Source organism: Leucoraja erinacea, chromosome 10 (genome assembly GCF_028641065.1).
Source record: "Leucoraja erinacea ecotype New England chromosome 10, Leri_hhj_1, whole genome shotgun sequence".
In the NCBI taxonomy this organism is placed as follows: domain Eukaryota; kingdom Metazoa; phylum Chordata; class Chondrichthyes; order Rajiformes; family Rajidae; genus Leucoraja; species Leucoraja erinaceus.
The window spans coordinates 57,633,287-57,652,447 of record NC_073386.1 but is presented as its reverse complement, the minus strand read 5'-3'; the positions used below and the strand labels follow the sequence as shown (position 1 = coordinate 57,652,447).

The window sequence follows — 19,161 nt, the reverse complement described above, 5'->3', positions numbered from 1 at the left end:
TTAAAAAATCAAGTCTGCAATTTATCCCATCAGATAAAGCATAATAATAACTTTAATTTGACACCTAATTCACTTTCATATCTCAAGTAATAAAAAAGTTATGGCCATTTTCATACTCGGAAATTAGCATCTTGTTCCCTATTGATTTTCTATGGACATAACAAAAAAGCTGTGATCGTGGACAGTCAAAAGCACATAACCTTCTTAAAAATTAAGAGAACTGAATGAAATTTTCAGTTATCATAGATTGAACCATTCTGAAACAAATATAAAATAATCTAACTTGGATGACCTGAAATTAAAGCATATAATTAGTTAGTTACCCAATTGTAGCTAATTTCAAACTTCAATTTACTAGATCTAAACATCTATCCATTTCTTAATAAATGATTAACATTTTTAAATAGCCCAAGTGTCCAAATAATATTCACAAATAATTCACAATAAAACATGATTTTTAAATCTCATTTACATCAATTTATTGGCCAAATGGAAGGAATTTAGTGTTCAATTGCTGTAAATTAAAGTCAATTTAAATCGGCTTTCTAGTGGGTTCCTGTGAACGCGCTGGTTTAGAACGTTCACATCGCGCTGGATTTGTGCCCTCAAATGCCCAGAAAAATACTGCAGGATATAAAGAGCCCAAAATGAGCTACTCGCTATAGAAAACTTTAATAACAGGGTTATATACATGCCCCATTTAATGTAAAAATAAGGTACATACCTTTAATTGTTTGCTTTATAAAACCCTGGGGCTGCGAGAGGTTGCGGAGTGAGAGAATAATTTTTAAACTACTCTAACTATTTTACAAGGCCATAAAAACTAATAATACCTTTTGAGACGGGGTCTTTCAGCGATTTTCCGTTAATGATTTACTAGGCTGAACATTTTCGATTGCAACAGCGTAGTAAAAATCGCGTTTTAAACCCGCCCCCTCTAAACAGCGCCAAAATCACACACAAAGGGTGGGGCAGATGCTCAGCCACGATTCAGGTAGGTTTTGTAACATACCTACATAATCCGGAAGACAGCAAACTCCGTACAGACAGCATTCATAGTCGGGATCGAACCCGGATCTCCGGCGCTACTTTCGCTGTAAGGCAGCAACTCTACCGCTGCCCCACCGTGACCGAGTTGTGGAATTCTCTGCCTCAGATGGCAGTGGAGGCCGATTCACTGGATGCGTTCAAAAGAGAGGTAGATAGAGCTCTTATGCTGGTGGAATCAAGGGATATGGGGAGAAGGCAGGAATGGGGAACTGATTGTGGATGATCAGCCATGATCACACTGAATGGCCGTCCTGGCTCGAGTAGCAATGTTACAAAATTTTGAGATTTAAAAAATCAAGTCTGCAATTTATCCCATCAGACAAAGCATAACAATAAGTTTAATTTGACACCTAATTCACTTTCATATCTCAAGTAATAAAAAGGTTATGGGCATTTTCATACTCGGAAATTAGCATCTTGTTCCCTATTGATTTTCTATGGACATAACAAAAAAGCTGTGATCAAGGACAGTCAAAAGCCCATAACCTTCTTAAAAATTAAGAGAACTGAATGAAATTTTCAGTTATCATAGATTGAAGCATTCTGAAACAAATATAAAATAATCTAACTTGGATGACCTGAAATTAAAGCATATAATTAGTTAGTTACCCAATTGTAGCTAATTACAAACTTCAATTTACTAGATCTAAACATCTATCCATTTCTTAATAAATGATTAACATTTTTAAATAGCCCAAGTATCCAAATAATATTCACAAATAATTCACAATAAAACATGATTTTTAAATCTCATTTACATCAATTTATAGGCCAAATGGAAGGAATTTAGTGTTCAATTGTTGTAAATTAAAGTCAATTTAAATCGGCTTTCTAGTGGGTTCATGTGGAATGCGCTGGTTTAGAACGTTCACATTGCGCTAGATTTATGCCCTCAAATGCCCAGAAAAATACTGCGGGATATAAAGAGCCCAAAATGAGCTACTCGCTATAGAAAACTTTAATAACAGGGTTATATACATGCCCCATTTAATGTAAAAATAAGGTACATACCTTTAATTGTTTGCTTTATAAAACCCTGGGGCTGCGAGAGGTTGCGAGTTTAGAGAGTGATTTTTAAATTACTCTAACTATTTTACAAGGCCTTCAAAACTAATAATACCTTTTGCGACGGGGTCTTTCAGCGATTTTCCGTTAATGATTTACTAGGCTGAACATTTTCGATTGCAACAGCCTAGTAAAAATCGCGTTTTAAACCCGCCCCCTCTAAACAGCGCCAAAATCACACACAAAGGGTGGGGCAGATGCTCAGCCACGATTCAGGTAGGTTTTGTAACATACCTACTTTGTGTTAAGTTTAGTTGTGATTTAAACTACTAATCCAGGATCAATGTCTTCCCTTGTTCCTCTGCTCTTTAGGTGTGTGCCAATCCAGCCATTACATTACTGGATGAGTGTTCTAAATCTGGGCCATTGGTCTGGAAATATGATTTCAAATCCCACCAGGGTTGTCATCAGTCAGAGTATTGAGTATAGAAGTTGGGAGGTCATGTTGCAGATATATAAGACTTTGGTGAGACCGCGTTTAGAGTATTGTGTTCAGTTCTGGGCACCATGTTACAGGAAAGATGTTGTCAAACTGGAAAGGGTGCAGAGAAGATTTACGAGGGTGTGAGATATAGGGAGGGGTTGAGTAGGCTGGGACTCTGTTCCATGGAGCGCAGGAGGATGAGGGGGGATCTTATAGAGGTGTCCAATAGATAGGGATGATGCACAGAGTCTCTTGCCCAGAGTAGGGGAATCGAGGACCAGAGGACATAGGTTCAAGGTGAACGGGACACGATTTAATAGGAATCTGAGGGGTAACTTTTTCACACAAAGGTAGTGGGTGTATGGAACAAGCTCCCAGAAGAGGTCGTTGTGGCTGGGAATATCCCAACACAGGTAGACAGGTACATGGATAGGACAGGTTTGGAGGGATATGGGCAGGTGGGACCAGTATAGCTGGGACATGTTGGCCAGGGTGGGTACATTGGGCCAAAGGACCTGGTTCCATCCTGTGTCACTCTATGACTAAATAAATATGGAATTGGAAGACAGTAAAAGTAACGATGAATTAAAAGCTCAGAATTAGATATTAATTTAAGGATAGACACAAAATGCTGGAGTAACTCAGCGGGTTACCGCTGGCTCTGGAGAGAAGGAATGGGCGATGTTTCGGGATCCGAATCGTCATCCAATCCCTCTCTCCAGAGATGCTACCTGTCCCGCTGAGTTACTCCAGCATTTTGAGTCCACCTTCGATTTAATCCAGCATCTGCAGTTCTTTCCTAGGTATGAGTTTAGTTTAGTTTAGTGATGCAGCACGGAAATAGGCCCTTCGGCCCACCTTGCCCACACTGGCCTACATATCCCAGCTCCTCTAGTCCCACATTTGGTCCCAACCTGTCCTATCCATGTACCTGTCCATATCAAGCCACTTAGCCTGCAAACACTTACGTTTTTGGAGTGTGGGAGGAATCCGAAGATCTCGGCGAAACCCCACACGGGTCACGGGCGGAAGGTACAAACTCCGTACAGACAGCACCCGTAGTCAGGATCGAACCTGGGTCTCTGGTGCCATGATGCAGTAGCTCTACCGCTGCGCCACCGTGCTGCCTGGCTAAAAAGGGCGTTGAGTGGTTTGAATTGGCCAGGTGTTGAGGCTGTGTGCCCACTAATTACCAGAGAGCATTGTGACCACAGAGGTCAGAGAGCTGGAGGCTGCGTGAGGCAGCTGGAGCTCTATTCAGTCCCTCCGGCTGCTGGTAATGGGAGAAAGGGAAAGTGCTGTCGACATCTGTGGCTGCAGCTCACCACAAAAAAAAACAGAAAGGAATTCACCACCAATTGCCTTGCTGGAATCCATCAATGAGGATTATCTCCATGTCTGATCATCCCCCCCATACAACCCACAGACATGCCACTCATTCCCAGGGTGGGAATGACATGGACTGCAGAGCACAACTTTAAAGTTACAGGGGCAAGGTTCAAAGCGGGTGTGCAGGGCACTTTGTTTTTTACACAGAGGGTAGAGACCAGAGTTGCCAACTGTCCCATATTAGCCGGGACATCCCGTATATTGGGCTAAATTTGTTTGTCCCGTACGGGACCGTCCTTGTCCCGTATTTGACCGCTACTACTCGGGTCGAGGGGACTGTCGGGTCGGAGGGCCACGTCCAGCCCCGCCTCACCTGTCCCGAGGTGGTGCAGCCCATGGAGTGCAGCAGCAGCGCCTCGCCCGTGGCCCCGTCGGTCGGCAGCCCGGCCAGCTGTCTGACATTCGAACCGTTGCTTACCGCCGACACCACCACCACCCCATGGCCGATCATCGTGAGTTGGATGGGGCGCCCAAAACTCCTCAGCTGGCCCGCCGGCTGGGCTTTGTGTGTAGTCCAGCACCCGGGCCAACTCATCATTCACCCAGCCACGGCCAAGTCGGTCAACGGATTATTGTCGGGAATTTGCCTCTTATTTTGACCTTTTGTCCCTTATTAGGGAGTGAGAAAGTTGGCGACCCTAGTGGTGGGAGGCTGGAATGTAACAAACGTGTATTGAAACCACAACATTTTTGTGTTCCCTTTAGTACAGCTAAGCAGTTTAGCAGTTTCCTCCCACGCTCCAAAGGTATACAGGTTTGTAGGTGGCTTCAGTAAAATTGTAAATTGTCCCCAGTGTGTGTAGGATAGTGTTAGTGTACGGTGTGGTTGCTGTTAGACACGGGTTCAATGGGCCGAAGGGCCTGTTTCTGCGCAGTATCTCCAAAGGCTAAAGTCTATCTTTAAATTAAACTGGACTAAGTGGGTCCCAGTCACACGGGAGGCCTGGTCCCCCAACGCAACCCATTCCCCAAAGCAATATTCCACCACTCACCCGCTCGCGAACACAGCAGCCCCCGCCCGTGCTGGAAGGGGCGCCGCCGTCTCGGTGAATAACAGACCAATACCTTTTGTAATATTTCACCGATCGGAACAAAACTTGGTGACTTGGAGCAGAGGAGAACGGTGAGTAAGGTGACGAAAAATCTGAGCGGTATAGGATACCTTTTTTGCGCAAATTTAAAAACAACACAAACCGGAAAAGGACAAGATGAGAATTTTAATAATAGATATAGATAGATGTGCAGAAGAATAGTTTGATCAGTCCCAGCTGCCACTTTATAAGATACAGCGAGGGAACAGATCTCATTCATATCACCTCTGCTCAACATAACCTAGAATGTAGAAACAAAGAATTGCAGATGCCGGTTTACGAAGAAGGACACACACAACTTATAACTAACCATTTTAACTCCCCCTCCCATTCCCACACTGACCTTTCTGTCCTGGGCCGCCTCCATTGTCAGAGTCACAACAAGCACAAAGTGGAGGAACAGCACCTCATATTCCACTTGGGCACCTTACAGCCCAACAGCATGAACATTGAATTCTACAATAGCTAACCTACAAACACCCCCCCCCCGCCCTTCATCCCTCTAGCATTTTACCCCCCCTTCCCTGGGCTCCAACCTGGATCCACACCAATCTCACCTCTCTCCCCCCCTTTCTCTTCCACCTATTTATAGCCAATAGACAATAGGTGCAGGAGGAGGCCATTCAACCCTTCGAGCCAGCACTGCCATTCAATGTGATCATGGCTGATCATCCCCAATCAGTACCCCCATTCCTGCCTTCTCCCCATATCCCCTGACCCCACTATCTTTATCTAGCTCTCTCTTGAAAGTATCCAGAGAACTGGCCTCCACCGCCCTCTGAGGCAGAGAATTCCACAGACTCACAACTCTCTGTGTGAAAAAAAGTGTTTCCTCATCTCCGTTCTAAATGGCTGTACCTTCCTCTAACTTCACATTTCACACCCCTTCTGTCCTTACCTCACTTTACTTTTTGTTTTCATCTCTCACCCTTTGTCTAATCATCTTCTAATCAACTGCCCCCCCCCCCCCCCCCCCCCCCCCCCCAACCTGTATCAACCTATCAAATCTTCCCTTCCCTCTCGTACCACCCCCTCCCCGGGCACTTTCCCTTGCAACCGCAAGAGATGCAACACTTGTCCCTTTACCTCCCCCCTCGACTCCGTTCAAGGACCCAAGCAATCGTTCCAGGTGCGACAGAGGTTTACCTGCATCTCCTCCAACCTCATCTATTGCGTCCGCTGCTCTAGATGTCAGCAGATCTATATCGGTGAGACCAAGCGGAGGTTGGGCGATCGTTTCGCCGAACACCTCCGCTCGGTCCACAATAACCAAGCTGACCTCCCGGTGGCTCAGCACTTCAACTCCCCCTCCCACTCCGTCTCCGACCTCTCTGCCCTGGGTCTCCTCCATGGCCACAGCGAGCAGCACCGGAAATTGGAGGAACAGCACCTCATATTCCGTTTGGGGGGTCTGCACCCCGGGGGCATGAACATCGAATTCTCCCAATTTTGTTAGTTCTTGCTGTTTTGTTAATCCTCCCCCTTCCTCAGTCCCCCTGCTGTCTCCTTCCACCCCCCAGCCTTCGGGCTCCTCCTCCTTTTTCCTTTCTTGTCCCCGCCCACCCCCGCCCCCGATCAGTCTGAAGAAGGGTTTCGGCCCGAAACGTTGCCTATTTCCTTCGCTCCATAGATGCTGCTGCACCCGCTGAGTTTCTCCAGCTTTTTTGTGTACCTTCAACCTATCACTTGCCAGACTTTATCCCACACTACCATCAGGCTGATGAAGAACTCTCCATGGCCTCCAGAGATGCTGCCTGACCCGCTGAGTTACTCCAGCACTCCGTGAAACGTCACCTATCCATGTTCTCCAGAGATGCTGCCAGACCCGCTGAGTTACTCCAGCACTCTGTGAAACGTCACCTATCCATGTTCTCCACAGATGCTGCCTGACCCGCTGAGTTACTCCAGCACTCTGTGAAACATCAGGCATCCATGTCTCCAGAGATGCTGCCTGACCCGCTGAGTTACTCCAGCACTCTGTGTCTTTTTTTGTCGACCAGCATCTGCAGTTCCTTGAGTTTACATTAAGATTCACCGGCCATTTATAATGAATATTCCAAACTGCACGATGATTAGTTTAGTTTAATTCAGTTTAGTTTAGTTTATTATTGTATTAATGTACTGAGGTACAGTGAAAAGCTTTTTTATGTTGCGTGGTATCCAGTCAACAAAAAAAACATGATTACAATCAAGCAGTATGCAGTGTACAGATACAGGATAAATGGAATAATGTTTAGAGCAAGATAAAATCCAGTAAACTCCAATCAAATCCGTCAGTCTGAAGAAGGGTTTCGGCCCAAAACGTCGCCTATTTCCTTCGCTCCATAGATGCTGCTGCACCCGCTGAGTTTCTCCAGCATTTGTGTGTACCTCCAATCAAAGATAGTTCGAATGTCTCTAATGAGGTAGATGGGAGGTCAGGACCGCTCTCTAGTTGGTGATAGGATGGTTCAGTTGCCTGATAACAGCTGGCACGAAACTGTCCCTGAATCTGGAGGTGTGCGTTTTCACACTTCTGTACCTCTTGCCTGATGGGAGAGGGGAGAAGAGGGAGTGGCCGGGGTCCTTGATTATGCTGCTGGCCTTGCCGAGACAGTGTGAAGTATAGATGGAGTCAATGGAAGGGAGGCTGGTTTGTGTGATGGTCTGGGCTGCACCTACAATTTCTTGCGGTTTTGGATGGAGCTGTACCCAAACCATGCTGTGATGTACATGTGTTTAAGAAGGAACTGCAGATGCTGGAAAATCAAAGGTAGACAAAAGTGCTGGAGAAACTCAGCGGGTGTGGCAGCATCTATGGAGCGATGAAAATAGGCAACGTTTCGGGCCGAAACCTGAAGAAGGTTTTCAGCCCGAAACGTTGCCTATTTCCTTCGCTCCATAGATGCTGCTGTGCCCGCTGAGTTTCTCCAGCATTTTTGTGTACCTGTGATGTTCATGAAAGAGAGACAAAGTGCACTAACATAACTGTGTTGTTGGTTTTTCAGTCGATGACCCTCCGATGGAGCCTACCATCCACGTTTCCTTGCCTCCCAGGAACCCAGACAAGATGGGCTTTGATGAGGTGAGAGATAGATTGTTATTGCTGACCTCCGAGTTCAACATGAGCTGTCGTGTGTGAACGACCATGCATAATGCAGGAAGCCTGTTCTTTTTAATTAGTTTTGCATGAAGGATCCGCATATACTGGTTTAAACTGAAGATAGACACAAAAAGCTGGAGAATATCAGCCGCTCAGACGGCATTAGGTGGCATTTCGGGTCGAGACCCTTTTTCAGACTTAGACTGCACCCGAAACATCTCCCATTCCTTTTCTCCAGAGATGCTGTCCGACCCGCTGAGTTACACAAGCTTTTTGTGTCTATCTTATTTTAAATTAATTTTCTCGTTGTACATGATCAATATGTGTAGTGCTGTAGCCAGATTTCAATATTCACAGCCTTCTGTTGAGAACTAAATGAGCAGGCTCATGATTTCTCATCATCTAGTGTATAATGGGATCTCGATTTTTCCTGTATTACATGGATTGACCTGATCACTGCTGATGAAGTTATATTGGCAAAATAGACAGCTCTGGCATGTGTCATGGTTTACTTTATATTCAGAAGGGATATTCATCACAGAAATCAGTAAGGTTGTGACACTAATGAATATTTAAATATCTATTACTTGTTTAGAGGTACAGCATTAAACAAGCCCTGCTGCCCACCGAGTCGAGTTGCCAATTGTCCCATGTTAGCCGGGACATCCCGGATTTTGGGCTAAATTGGTTTGTCCCGTACGGGACCGCCCTTGTCCCGTATTTGACCGCTACTACTCGGGTCGAGGGGACTGTCGGGTCGGAGGGCCGCATCCGGCCCCGCTTCACCCGTCCCGACGTAGCGCAGCCCATGGAGTGCAGCAGCAGCACCTCGCCCGTGACCCCGTCGGTCGGCAGCCCTGCCAGCTGTGTGACCTTTATACCTTCGCTTACCGCCGACACCACCACCCCCTCCTTCTCACGGCCGATCATCGGTTCATGAGTTGGACGGGGTGCCGGATTTTGCGCGTGATGTCGCGCGGCCCGGGCCAAAACTCCTCAGCTAGCCCGCCGGCTGGGCTTTGTGTGTAGTCCAGCACCCGGGCCAACTCATCATTCACCCAGCCACGGCCGAGTCGGTCAACGAATTGCTGTCGGGGATTTGTCCCGGTATTTTGACCGTTTGTCCCTTATTTGGGAGTGAGAAAGTTAGCAACCCTAATTCTACGTGAATCTGTGCCTAGATCTTCATGGTAAACCTCAAACGCAGGAAGGACCGGAGGGATCGAATGCTGCGGACACTGTATGAACAGGACATTGATGTCAAGATAGCAGATGCTGTGGATGGGAAGTAAGTATTGATGTTGCCGTGTGCTGGGGCAGCAGGGCGAAGGTCGCGGACACTAACAGGATCAACAAGCTCATCAGGAAGTTCATCAGGTTCCACCAAGATGCAGCGCAGAACACCACAGGAGATCCTTCTTCCCTGTGGCTATCAAACTGTACAACAGTCCGTGGGGTCGACTGAGACTGACCTCGCCTCCCTTCCCCAATCTTTGCACATCCCCAACCCTTTCCACTCATCACTTTAATTTCATGTTTCATGCATCTCCACGCCAAACATGCCGACTATGTTATCCCATTCCCTGCACACTTGGGCAATTTTACAGAGGGCCAATTAACCTACAAACCCGCACGTCTTTGGGATGTGGGAGGAAACCAGATCTAAAACACACGCGGTCACAGGGAGAACATGCAAACTCCACTCAGAGACAGCAACCGAGGTCAGGATCGAACCCAGGTCCCTGGCGCTGCGAGGCAGCGGCTCTACCCGCTGCACCACTGTGCCGCCCAACAGATCTTGCACACGTGGTTTGCAAACCATTCAAGTCACCAGTGGTGGGTAATAGGTAAACGCTGGCATTAGCAATGACCGCAAAGGAGTCATATTGAGATGAGTCGTTGGAACAGCAGGCATAAAGTTTCAGCTGATAACAAACATACATCTAGCCCTGTCCCACGGTACGAGTTCATTCCAAGAGCTCTCCCGAGTTTGCCCTGATTCGAACTCGGAGATTTACGGTAATGGCCACTCGTCGGTACTCGGGGCTCTCGTGGACATTTTTCAACGTTGAAAAATCTTCACGAGTCTTCCCGTGCTTACCTCCCATTAGCGAGTCTTCCCGAGTACCTGCTGTTAGCGCTAAGAGACGTCCCCGAGCTCCGACGTACCCGCTATGTTCATTCTCCGTGCTTACCACGAGTTTGTTTGTTTTTTTTAAACTCGGGAGAGCTCTTGGAATGAAATCGTACAGTGGGACAGGGCTAATAGTGTGTAGGAATTAACTGCAGATGCTGGTTTAAACCGAAGATAGTTTGAGTAACTCAGCGGGTCAGACAGCATCTCTAGGGAAAAGGAATCGGTGACGTTTCGGGTCGAGGCCCTTCTTCAGGCTGAGAGTCAGGGGAGAGGGGAATGAGAGATATACAGTTATTCTGCTGAGTTACGCCAGCTCTTTGTGTTTAGCAAACAGACATTGTTGGCTTACAAGTGGGTTTCAAATATCAGGCTTCTGAATGGTCTTTCCATTAGCTGGGGTACTGGCCTGACCTTCCAACCTACCTCATTGCAGACGTTGGACTTTTTCCCAGGAACTGTTATGCTACAATGCTGAGAAACAATATTCTACACACTGGTATTTTTCATTTCGCTCCATCTGTTGGACTTGTTTGTATTGATTGTATTCATGCATAACATTACCTGATTTAATTGGATCGCATTCAACCTTTTTAAAGCCCATGTCCCACTTGAACGGAAACCTCTGGAGACCTTGCGCCTCACCCAAGGTTTTCGTGAGGTTCCCGGAGGTTTTGGTCTCTCTCCCTAATGATGAAAAGTGGTTTCCGCGTGGTCGAGGCTTCGTCTATGTTCGTGCGATTATTTAAAAAAAAAAAAAAAACAGGCCTCGACTAAAAATAGGTTGCCGTTTGGTCGAAGCCAGTGGAGTGGGGTCGCTATTTACTTACAGGCAGCCGAAGGCAATCTCCTTCGCTGACCGGACATTTTGATTGCTTCATTGGAGTTTTCAGTAAAGATCCTGTAAGATCTTTGGTTTTCAGGACCTAGAAGATCCGCCGCCTGCTAACTTTATTAAACTTCTTAAAACTGTCTCCACTCCTTCTTCCCCCCCCTTCTCTCCCCCCTTCCCTCCCCCCTTCCCTCCCCCCTTCTCTCCCCCCTTCTCTCCCCCCTTCTCTCCCCCCTCTCCTCTCCCCCCCCTTCTCTCCCTCTTCTCTCCCCCCCTCTCTCCCCCTTCTCCTCTCCCCCCTTCTCTCTCCCCCCTTCTCTCTCCCCCCTTCTCTCTCCCCCCTTCTCTCTCCCCCCTTCTCTCTCCCCCCCTTCTCTCTCCCCCCTTCTCTCTCCCCCCCCCCTTCTCTCTCCCCCCTTCTATCTCTCTCTCCCCCCTTCTCTCTCTCTCTCCCCCCTCTCTCTTTCTCTCTTTCTCTCCTTCTCTTCTCTCTCTCCCTCTTCTCTCTCTCCCCCCTTCTCTCTCTCCCCCCTCTCTCTCTCCCCCCCCTTCTCTCTCCCCCCTTCTCTCCCCCCCTTCTCTTCTCTCCCCCCTTCTCTCCCCCCCTTCCTCTCCCCCCCTTCTCTCCCCCCTTTCTCTCCCCATCTCTCCCCCCTTCTCTCCCCCCCCTCTCCCTCTCTCCCCCCCTTCTCTCCCCCCCTCTCTCCCCCCTTCTCTCCCCCCCTTCTCTCTCCCCCTCCTTCTCTCCCCCTCCTTCTCTCCCCCCTCTCCCCCCCCTTCTCTCCCCCCCTTCTCTCCTCCCCCCTTCTCTCCCCCCTTCTCGCTCCCCTTCTCTCCCCCTCTCTCCTTCCCCCCCGCGCTCTCTAAAGGACTCACCGTGCTCCATTTACCTTCCTCTTCATCACGCAGACAGCGCTCCTCCGCTGTCCCTGGCCCCCAGTGTGTGTGTGTGTGTGTGCGTGTGTGTGTGTGTGTGTGTGAAGATCCTGTAGGATCCTTAGTCAGTAGATGCAACTCACGCTTCGGTCGAGGCTTTCCAGGCGAGTCACCGAAACCTCTGGCGACTCATCGAAGCCTTGGGTGACACGCAAGGTCACCAGAGGTTTCCGTTCAGGTTTCCTAAGTGGGACGGGGGCAATAGTTTTACTTGTTAGCTTTAGTTTGAGTTTAGTTTATTGTCACGTGTACCGAGGGACAGTGAAAAGCTTTTTGTTACGTGCTATCCAGTCACAGTGTACAGATGCATGATAAAGGGAACATCATTTAGTGCAAGATAATGTCCAGTAAAGTCCAATTAACATTGCCCGAGGTTCTCCAATGAGGTAGATGATAGCTCAGGATCGCTCTCTAGTTGGTGATAAGATGGTTCAGTTGCCTGATAACAGCCGGGAAGAAACTGTCCCTGAATCCGGAATCCATTTTCACATTTCCGTACCTCTTGTCCGATGGGAGAGGGGAGAAGAGGGAGTGACCGGGGTGAGACTGGTCCTTTGATTATGCTGCTGGCCTTGCCGAGGCAGCGTGAAGTGTAGATGCTTCCAAAACAAAAGAAAACAAGCTTTTCACTGTACCACTTGATGCTACAAAATGTAAAGCTGAATGTAAATAGTATGCTACAAACTGTCCAAAAGGTTAGATTAATATACCTGACTGCAAACATGTGTTTCATCCTGAAACAGTAATAATGGAGAGAGACGTAGATATGATGAACTGCAGATTACACAAAAAAGCTGGAGAAACTCAGCGGGTGCAGCAGCATCTATGGAGCGAAGGAAATAGGCAACGTTTCGGGCCAAAACCCTTCTTCAGACTGATCGGGGGCCGCGAAGGAAATAGGCAACGTTTCGGGCCGAAACCCTTCTTCAGACTGGCGAAGGAAATAGGCAACGTTTCGGGCCGAAACCCTTCTTCAGACTGCAGATACTGCAGATACTGGTTTACAAAAAAGACACAAAGTGCTGGAGTAGTTCAACAGATCAGTCCGCATCGCTGGAGAATGTGGATAGACGATGTCTCAGATGGAAGGCCCTCTGACTGATTGTAGCAGGAAGAAAGTTGGTGTTGGGACGAAGCTTGGGGAGCGATAGGTGGATACAGGTCGGGGGAGGATTAAACTTGACCTATAGCATCATCTGTCTATTTCCTCCAGAGATTCTGCCTGATCCATTGAATTAGTTTAGTTTAGTTTAGAGATACAGTGGGGAAACAGGCCCTTCGGCCCACTGTTTCTGCACCGACCAGCGATCCCTGCACATTAACACTATCCTACACTAGGGACAACATTTTTACATGCATACCAAGCCAATTAACCAACAAACCTGCACGTCTTTGGAGTGTGGGAGGAATCCTGAGCACCCGTAGAAAAGCCACACAAGTCACGGGGAGAACGTACAAACTCAGTATAGACAGCACACGTAGTCAGGATCAAATTTCTCCTGCATTTTGTGACTTGACTTGAGAGAGACGGTAGACAAAAGTGCTGGGGAAACTCAGCGGGTGCAGCAGCATCTATGGAGCGAAGGAAATAGGCAACGTTTCGAGCCGAAACCCTTCTTCTGAGCTCAGCGGGTGCAGCAGCATCTATGGAGTGAAGGAAATAGGCAACGTTTCGAGCCGAAACCCTTCTTCTGAGCTCAGCGGGTGCAGCAGCATCTATGGAGTGAAGGAAATAGGCAACGTTTCGGGCCAAAACCCTGAAGAGTTTCGGCCCGAAACGTTGCCTATTTTCTTTGCTCCATAGATGCTGCTGCACCCGCTGAGTTGCCCCAGCACTTTTGTCTACCTTCGATTTCCCACCATCTGCAGTTCCTTCTTAAATGACTTGAGAGAGATACTGACCGGACATTGGGAGCTGTGTTTACATTCTGTGTTGTTGTAGATTCCACTTCAGGTTACTGTGTGACGTATATTATGTGTTCACAGGGCCCTCAACACAAGCCACCTGAAGGCACTTCACATTGAAATGTTGCCAGGGTATCATGACCCCTACTCAGGCCGAATCCTTACAAGGGGGGAGATTGGCTGCTTCCTCAGCCATTACAACATCTGGAAAGAGGTAAGACGTTGCCTCTGAACCCGCACCTTTCGGCCGTTTGGAGATCTGCTTCACGTATATGTGAAGGCGGTAGAGTTGCTGCCTTACAGCGAATGCAGCACCGGGAGACCCGGGTTCGATCCCGACTACGGGTGCTGTCCGTATGGAGTTTGTACGTTCTCCCCGTGACCTGCGTGGGGTTTTGGTTTACGGTTTCCTCCCACACTCCAAAGACGCGCAGGTTTGTCGGTCAATTGGCTTGTTAAATGTAAAAATTGTCCCTAGTGTGTGTAGGATAGTGTTAATGTGCGGGGATCGCTGGTTGGCGCGGACCCGGTGGGCAGAAGAGACTGCTTTGCTGCTTTATCTCTGAACTAAACTAAACTAAATAAGAACTAGTGTAAATGGGTGATCGATAGTTAGCGTGGTTCTAAGGGCCTGTTTCCATGCTGTATCCCTGCATTCCACTCAACTCCACTCAACTCAACCCAACCAACCCCACATCCAATACTGGAGGTCAACGCCGGTTTTCTGTTTCTGGGAGGAGGCAGGACTACTTGCTGCCCCATCGTGTTGCCTATTCAATTAAATCCCTGGTAACGGTATTAGTAATGGCGGATTCAGTGATGGCAATGCAATTGAATATCAGGGTCAACTCTTTCTTGTTGGGTGTAGGATGGAACTGCGGATGCTGGTTTGTACCAAAGATAGACACAAAAAGCTGGAGTCACTCAGCTGGACAGACAGCATCTCTGAAGAATAGGAATGGGTGACGTTTTGGGTCGAGATCCTTCTTCTGTCTATCGTTCTAGTTGGGGATGGGCATTGCCTTCCACATGGGTTGCAGTGATGGTGTGTTACAGTGTGGAAACAAGCCCTTTGGCCCGATGTGCTCATGCTGACCACCATGCCCCATCTACACTAGTTCTAAACTGCATTTAGCCCATATCACTCTAAACCTATCCTATCCATGTACCTGTCTAAAAGTGTCTTAAACGTTGCAATAATTCCAGCCTCAACTACCTCCTCCGGCAGCTTGTTCCATTCACCCACCACCCTTTGTGTGAAAAAGTTACAGCAGAACTTGTCACATTTTTCTGGCTTTTATTGTTATTTTCCCTTGGGATCTGTCAAGCAACTTGTAATTGCCTTATCGACCATTACTAGAGTATGTTCTTGGTGGGCAGTGGGCAGGTGCTATAGACCTGCACGGGAAGGTAGACGCTCCCATCCCCACGAGTCTCGGGCAGATGGGGCTCGTCAGTCTGGGAAGGCAGTCCATCTAGGAGAGGGAAAACTCTCTTTATTTAAAACCTCCACTGCCTTGTGGCCATATCCAGTCATGGAAAAGGTTCCAGGAGTAAACCTCAAGACAATCCGGAGTCGGAGCCCCTAAGGCAGTTTGTCGTTGTCTACAACCTCACTCTGGCAGCTCCTGCGACGGCACTGGTGCCAAACTGTAATGGCCCTGCTGTTCCTTTAGATCGATCAGCGACGTGGAGAGGGGGACGTGCTGCATGGGCAACAGCCTGTCCTACATATGACATCGCCCAGGCTTGCATCCGACCACGATGCATCACCCATGGTCAGTCATGACTGAGGGGGAGCCTACTATGTTGTTGGTGTTGAATGACACTGTGCTGTGGGTAATGACACTGTGCTGGGCTACAATAGTTTTTATACTTGTCTTTAATACCAAGCAATCACGGTGGAAGGAAACTCCACATGTCGTCTGTCTCCACAAGTCCCCCAGGGGATTTCCTGCACGACACAAAATAAGTCCCCAATACAACAATTGCCGGCAGGAACTTGGGCATGGGCAACAGTGGAAGAGTTGCTGCCTGCTGTAGGGCAAACAATTGTGGATGTGGATGATCTTAATGTGGTGACAGGGAACGCCAGTCAAAGCCTAACATGCATCCACCATTGTAACTGAAATTTGGATCAAGTTAATGAATTTACTATCGCAAAGTTTAAGAAGCAGACAGATGCATGGATAGGACAGGTTTAGAAGGATGTGGGCCAAACACAGACAGATGGGACTTGTGCAGCTGGGACATGTTGGCCGGTGTGGGCAAGTTGGGCGGAAGGGCCTGTTTCCACGCTGTATCACTCTATGACTCTGTGACTCTCCCAATAATGCATTTAGTGGTCTGTTAACAATAACTATAGCAACAATAACATCAATAATACTGCACAAAAACAACACAAATGCAGTACAACAAACTAAGATTATATTAGCATTTTAGCAAGTTGCCAAGTTAGAATAGTTTATTGTCACGAGTACCGAGGTACGATGAAAAGCTTTTTGTTGCATCCTAAGCATAAAGATACAGCATAAAGGAAATGCAGCTGTAGGAAGAGAAGTTTACAAGAGTGGAGCGATTGTAATGAGAGATCGCAGACTGAGACCAGCACTAACAGGGTCTCCCGGCCTGGCCGCCATCTTGCTGTGTACTAGTTAGTTAACTGCTGGCCATGGAACAGGCCACTTGTTGTTCTATTTATTGCAGATACAGGCCAACCAGCATTCCGACGTGCCCCAGGGCAAAAAAAACCCCATCATGCGCGGCATTACTTGCTTTCTGTTTAACCATCAATTTTTCAAAGGCCTTCTTCAGGAATTTGAGGCAAATGTGAGTGGGCATTTCAAAGCTGTACCTCCAGTCACCAACTATGTTGGTCCGATTAGAATCCATTGCCAACATCATTCCTGAGTTGGATTCCCGTCCAAGATCGCTGTTGGGAATTATTAATATCTGACCATCTCCGGTTTACCTATAGGGGATGGCGGGAATGTCACATGTTGAAAGAATGGAGCGGCTGGGCTTGTATACACTGGATTTTAGAAGGGTGAGAGGGGATCTTATTGAAACATATAAGATTATTAAGGGATTGGACACACTAGAGGCAGGAAACGTGTTCCCGATGTTGGGGGAGTCCAGAACCAAGGGACACAGTTTAAGAATAAGGGGCAGGCCATTTAGAACGGAGACGAGGAAAAACTTTTTTCACGGAGAGTTGTGGAATTCTCTGCCTCAGAAGGCAGTGGAGGCTAATTCTCTGGATGCTTTCAAGAGAGAGTTAGAGCTCTTAAAGATGATGGAATCAGGGGATATGGGGAGAAGGCAGGAACAGGGTACTCATTGTGGGTGATCAGCCATGATTACAGTGCATGGCGGTGCTGGCTCGCTGGGTATTGGGAGACACATCTTAGAAGGAACAGTGTAGGAAGGAACTGCAGATGCTGGTTTAAACCGAAAATGGTTTAAAAATGCTGGAGTAACTCAGCGGGCCAGGCAGCATCTCTGGAGAGAAGGAATGGGTGAATTTTTGGGATGAGACCAGAAACATCACCCATTTTGTGTCTATCTTCAACAGGAACAGTGTTCTCATCACAATTACATACTCCAGCAATCTATGGGTTCACTTGTTCAATTGCCAGTCCAGTCCTGTAGTTGACCATCATGCAGTTGACTGAGATATATTAATGATACGATACGTTATGATACGATACCATACAATTTTATTGTACCTGGAGGGACATTGTTCTGCCAACAGTCAAAAGACTCAGTTACAAGGCATTGAAAATGTCGTCACTATAATAATAATGACATTTAAGTGACCAGTTATTGCACGGCACAAATGTTACAAACGTGAAATGAATTTATTGTGGAAAAGTCCGGGGTGAGGAATGTGCAAAGATGGGGGATGGGGGGGGGGGGAGTCAGTTTGACCCCCACGACAGAAGGGGAGAGTTGTACAGTTTGATAGCCACATGGAAGAAGAATTTCCTGTGGCGTTCTGTGCTGCATCTTGGTGGAACCAGTCTGTTGCTGAAGGTGCTCCTCAGGTTGACCAGTGTGTCATGGAGGGGGTGAGCTCTATTGTCCAAGATGCCTCCCAGTTTGAGGAGCGTCTTGTGCCTCCAAGACCATCTCCCGTGCTTGATCCAACTCCGTCCCCAGACAGAGCCAGCCTTCCTGATGAGAATTACTGCGATGTTCATGACTTCATAAGCCACAGGAAGAGTAGGCCGGTCGGCCCGTCTACTCTGCCATTCTGCCCCTTAACCTGCCTCCGCAATTCAATACAATCAGGGCTGATCTGCCCGCATTTGGCCTCATCCTCTCTTCTGTGCCATTTCCCCCATAGCCCTCAATTCCCTGATCCTCCAAAACTATATCCCATATGTCATAGGAGCATATGTAGTAGCAATGTTACAAAATATTGAGATTTAAAAAATCAAGTCTGTAATTTATCCCATCAGATAAAGCATAAAAAGAAGTTTAATTTTTGACACCTAATTCACTTTCATATCTCAAGTATTAAAAAAGTTATGGACATGTTCATACTCGGAAATTAGTATCTTGTTCCCTATTGATTTTCTATGGACATAACAAAAAAGCTTTGATCGTGGACAGTCAAAAACCCATAACCTTCTTAAAAATTAAGAGAACTGAATGAAATTTTAAGTTATCGTAGATTGAAGCATTCTGAAACAAATATAAAATAATCTTACTTGGATGACCTGAAATTAAAACATAATTAGTTAGTTACCCAAGTGTAGCTAATTTCAAACTTCAATTACTAGATCTAAACATCTATCCATTTCTTAATAAATGATTAACATTTTTAAATAGCCCAAGTGTCCAAATAATATTCATAAATAATTTAGAATAAAACATGATTTTGAAATCTCATTTACATTACTTTATAGGCCAAATGGAAGGCATTTAGTGTTCAATTGCTGCAAATTAAAGTCCATTTTAAATCAGCTTTCTAGTGGGATCCTGTGAACGCGCTGGTTTAGAACGTTCACATTGCGCTGGATTTGTGCCCTCAAATGCCCAGAAAAATACTGCGGGATATAAAGAGCCCAAAATGAGCTACTCGCTATAGTAAACTTTGTATAAAGGGTTCTTAAGAAGCCCTTTTTAATGTAAAAATAAGCTACATACCTTTAATTGTTTGCTTTATAAAACCCTGGGGCTGCGAGAGGTCGCGGGTTTAGAGAGTGATTTTTAAACTACTATAACTATTATACGCCATAAAAACTA

The 19,161-nt window shown here is 46.9% G+C and overlaps 1 protein-coding gene across 3 annotated transcripts in view; it reads left to right on the top strand.

Annotated features, from left to right (window-relative positions):
- LOC129701273 (procollagen galactosyltransferase 2-like) overlaps positions 1 to 19,161 on the top strand; it is a 248,648-nt gene that overhangs the window by 132,790 nt on the left and 96,697 nt on the right. For 2 of the 3 annotated variants that reach the window (XM_055642428.1, XM_055642426.1), the window contains exons 7-9: positions 8,007 to 8,083; positions 9,283 to 9,389; positions 13,990 to 14,122. The exons of the other annotated variant lie outside the window; for it this stretch is intronic. In XM_055642428.1, coding sequence (XP_055498403.1) covers positions 8,007 to 8,083; positions 9,283 to 9,389; positions 13,990 to 14,122 — 317 coding nt within the window. The remainder of the gene's footprint in view (positions 1 to 8,006; positions 8,084 to 9,282; positions 9,390 to 13,989; positions 14,123 to 19,161) is intronic. 3 annotated transcript variants of the gene reach the window in all.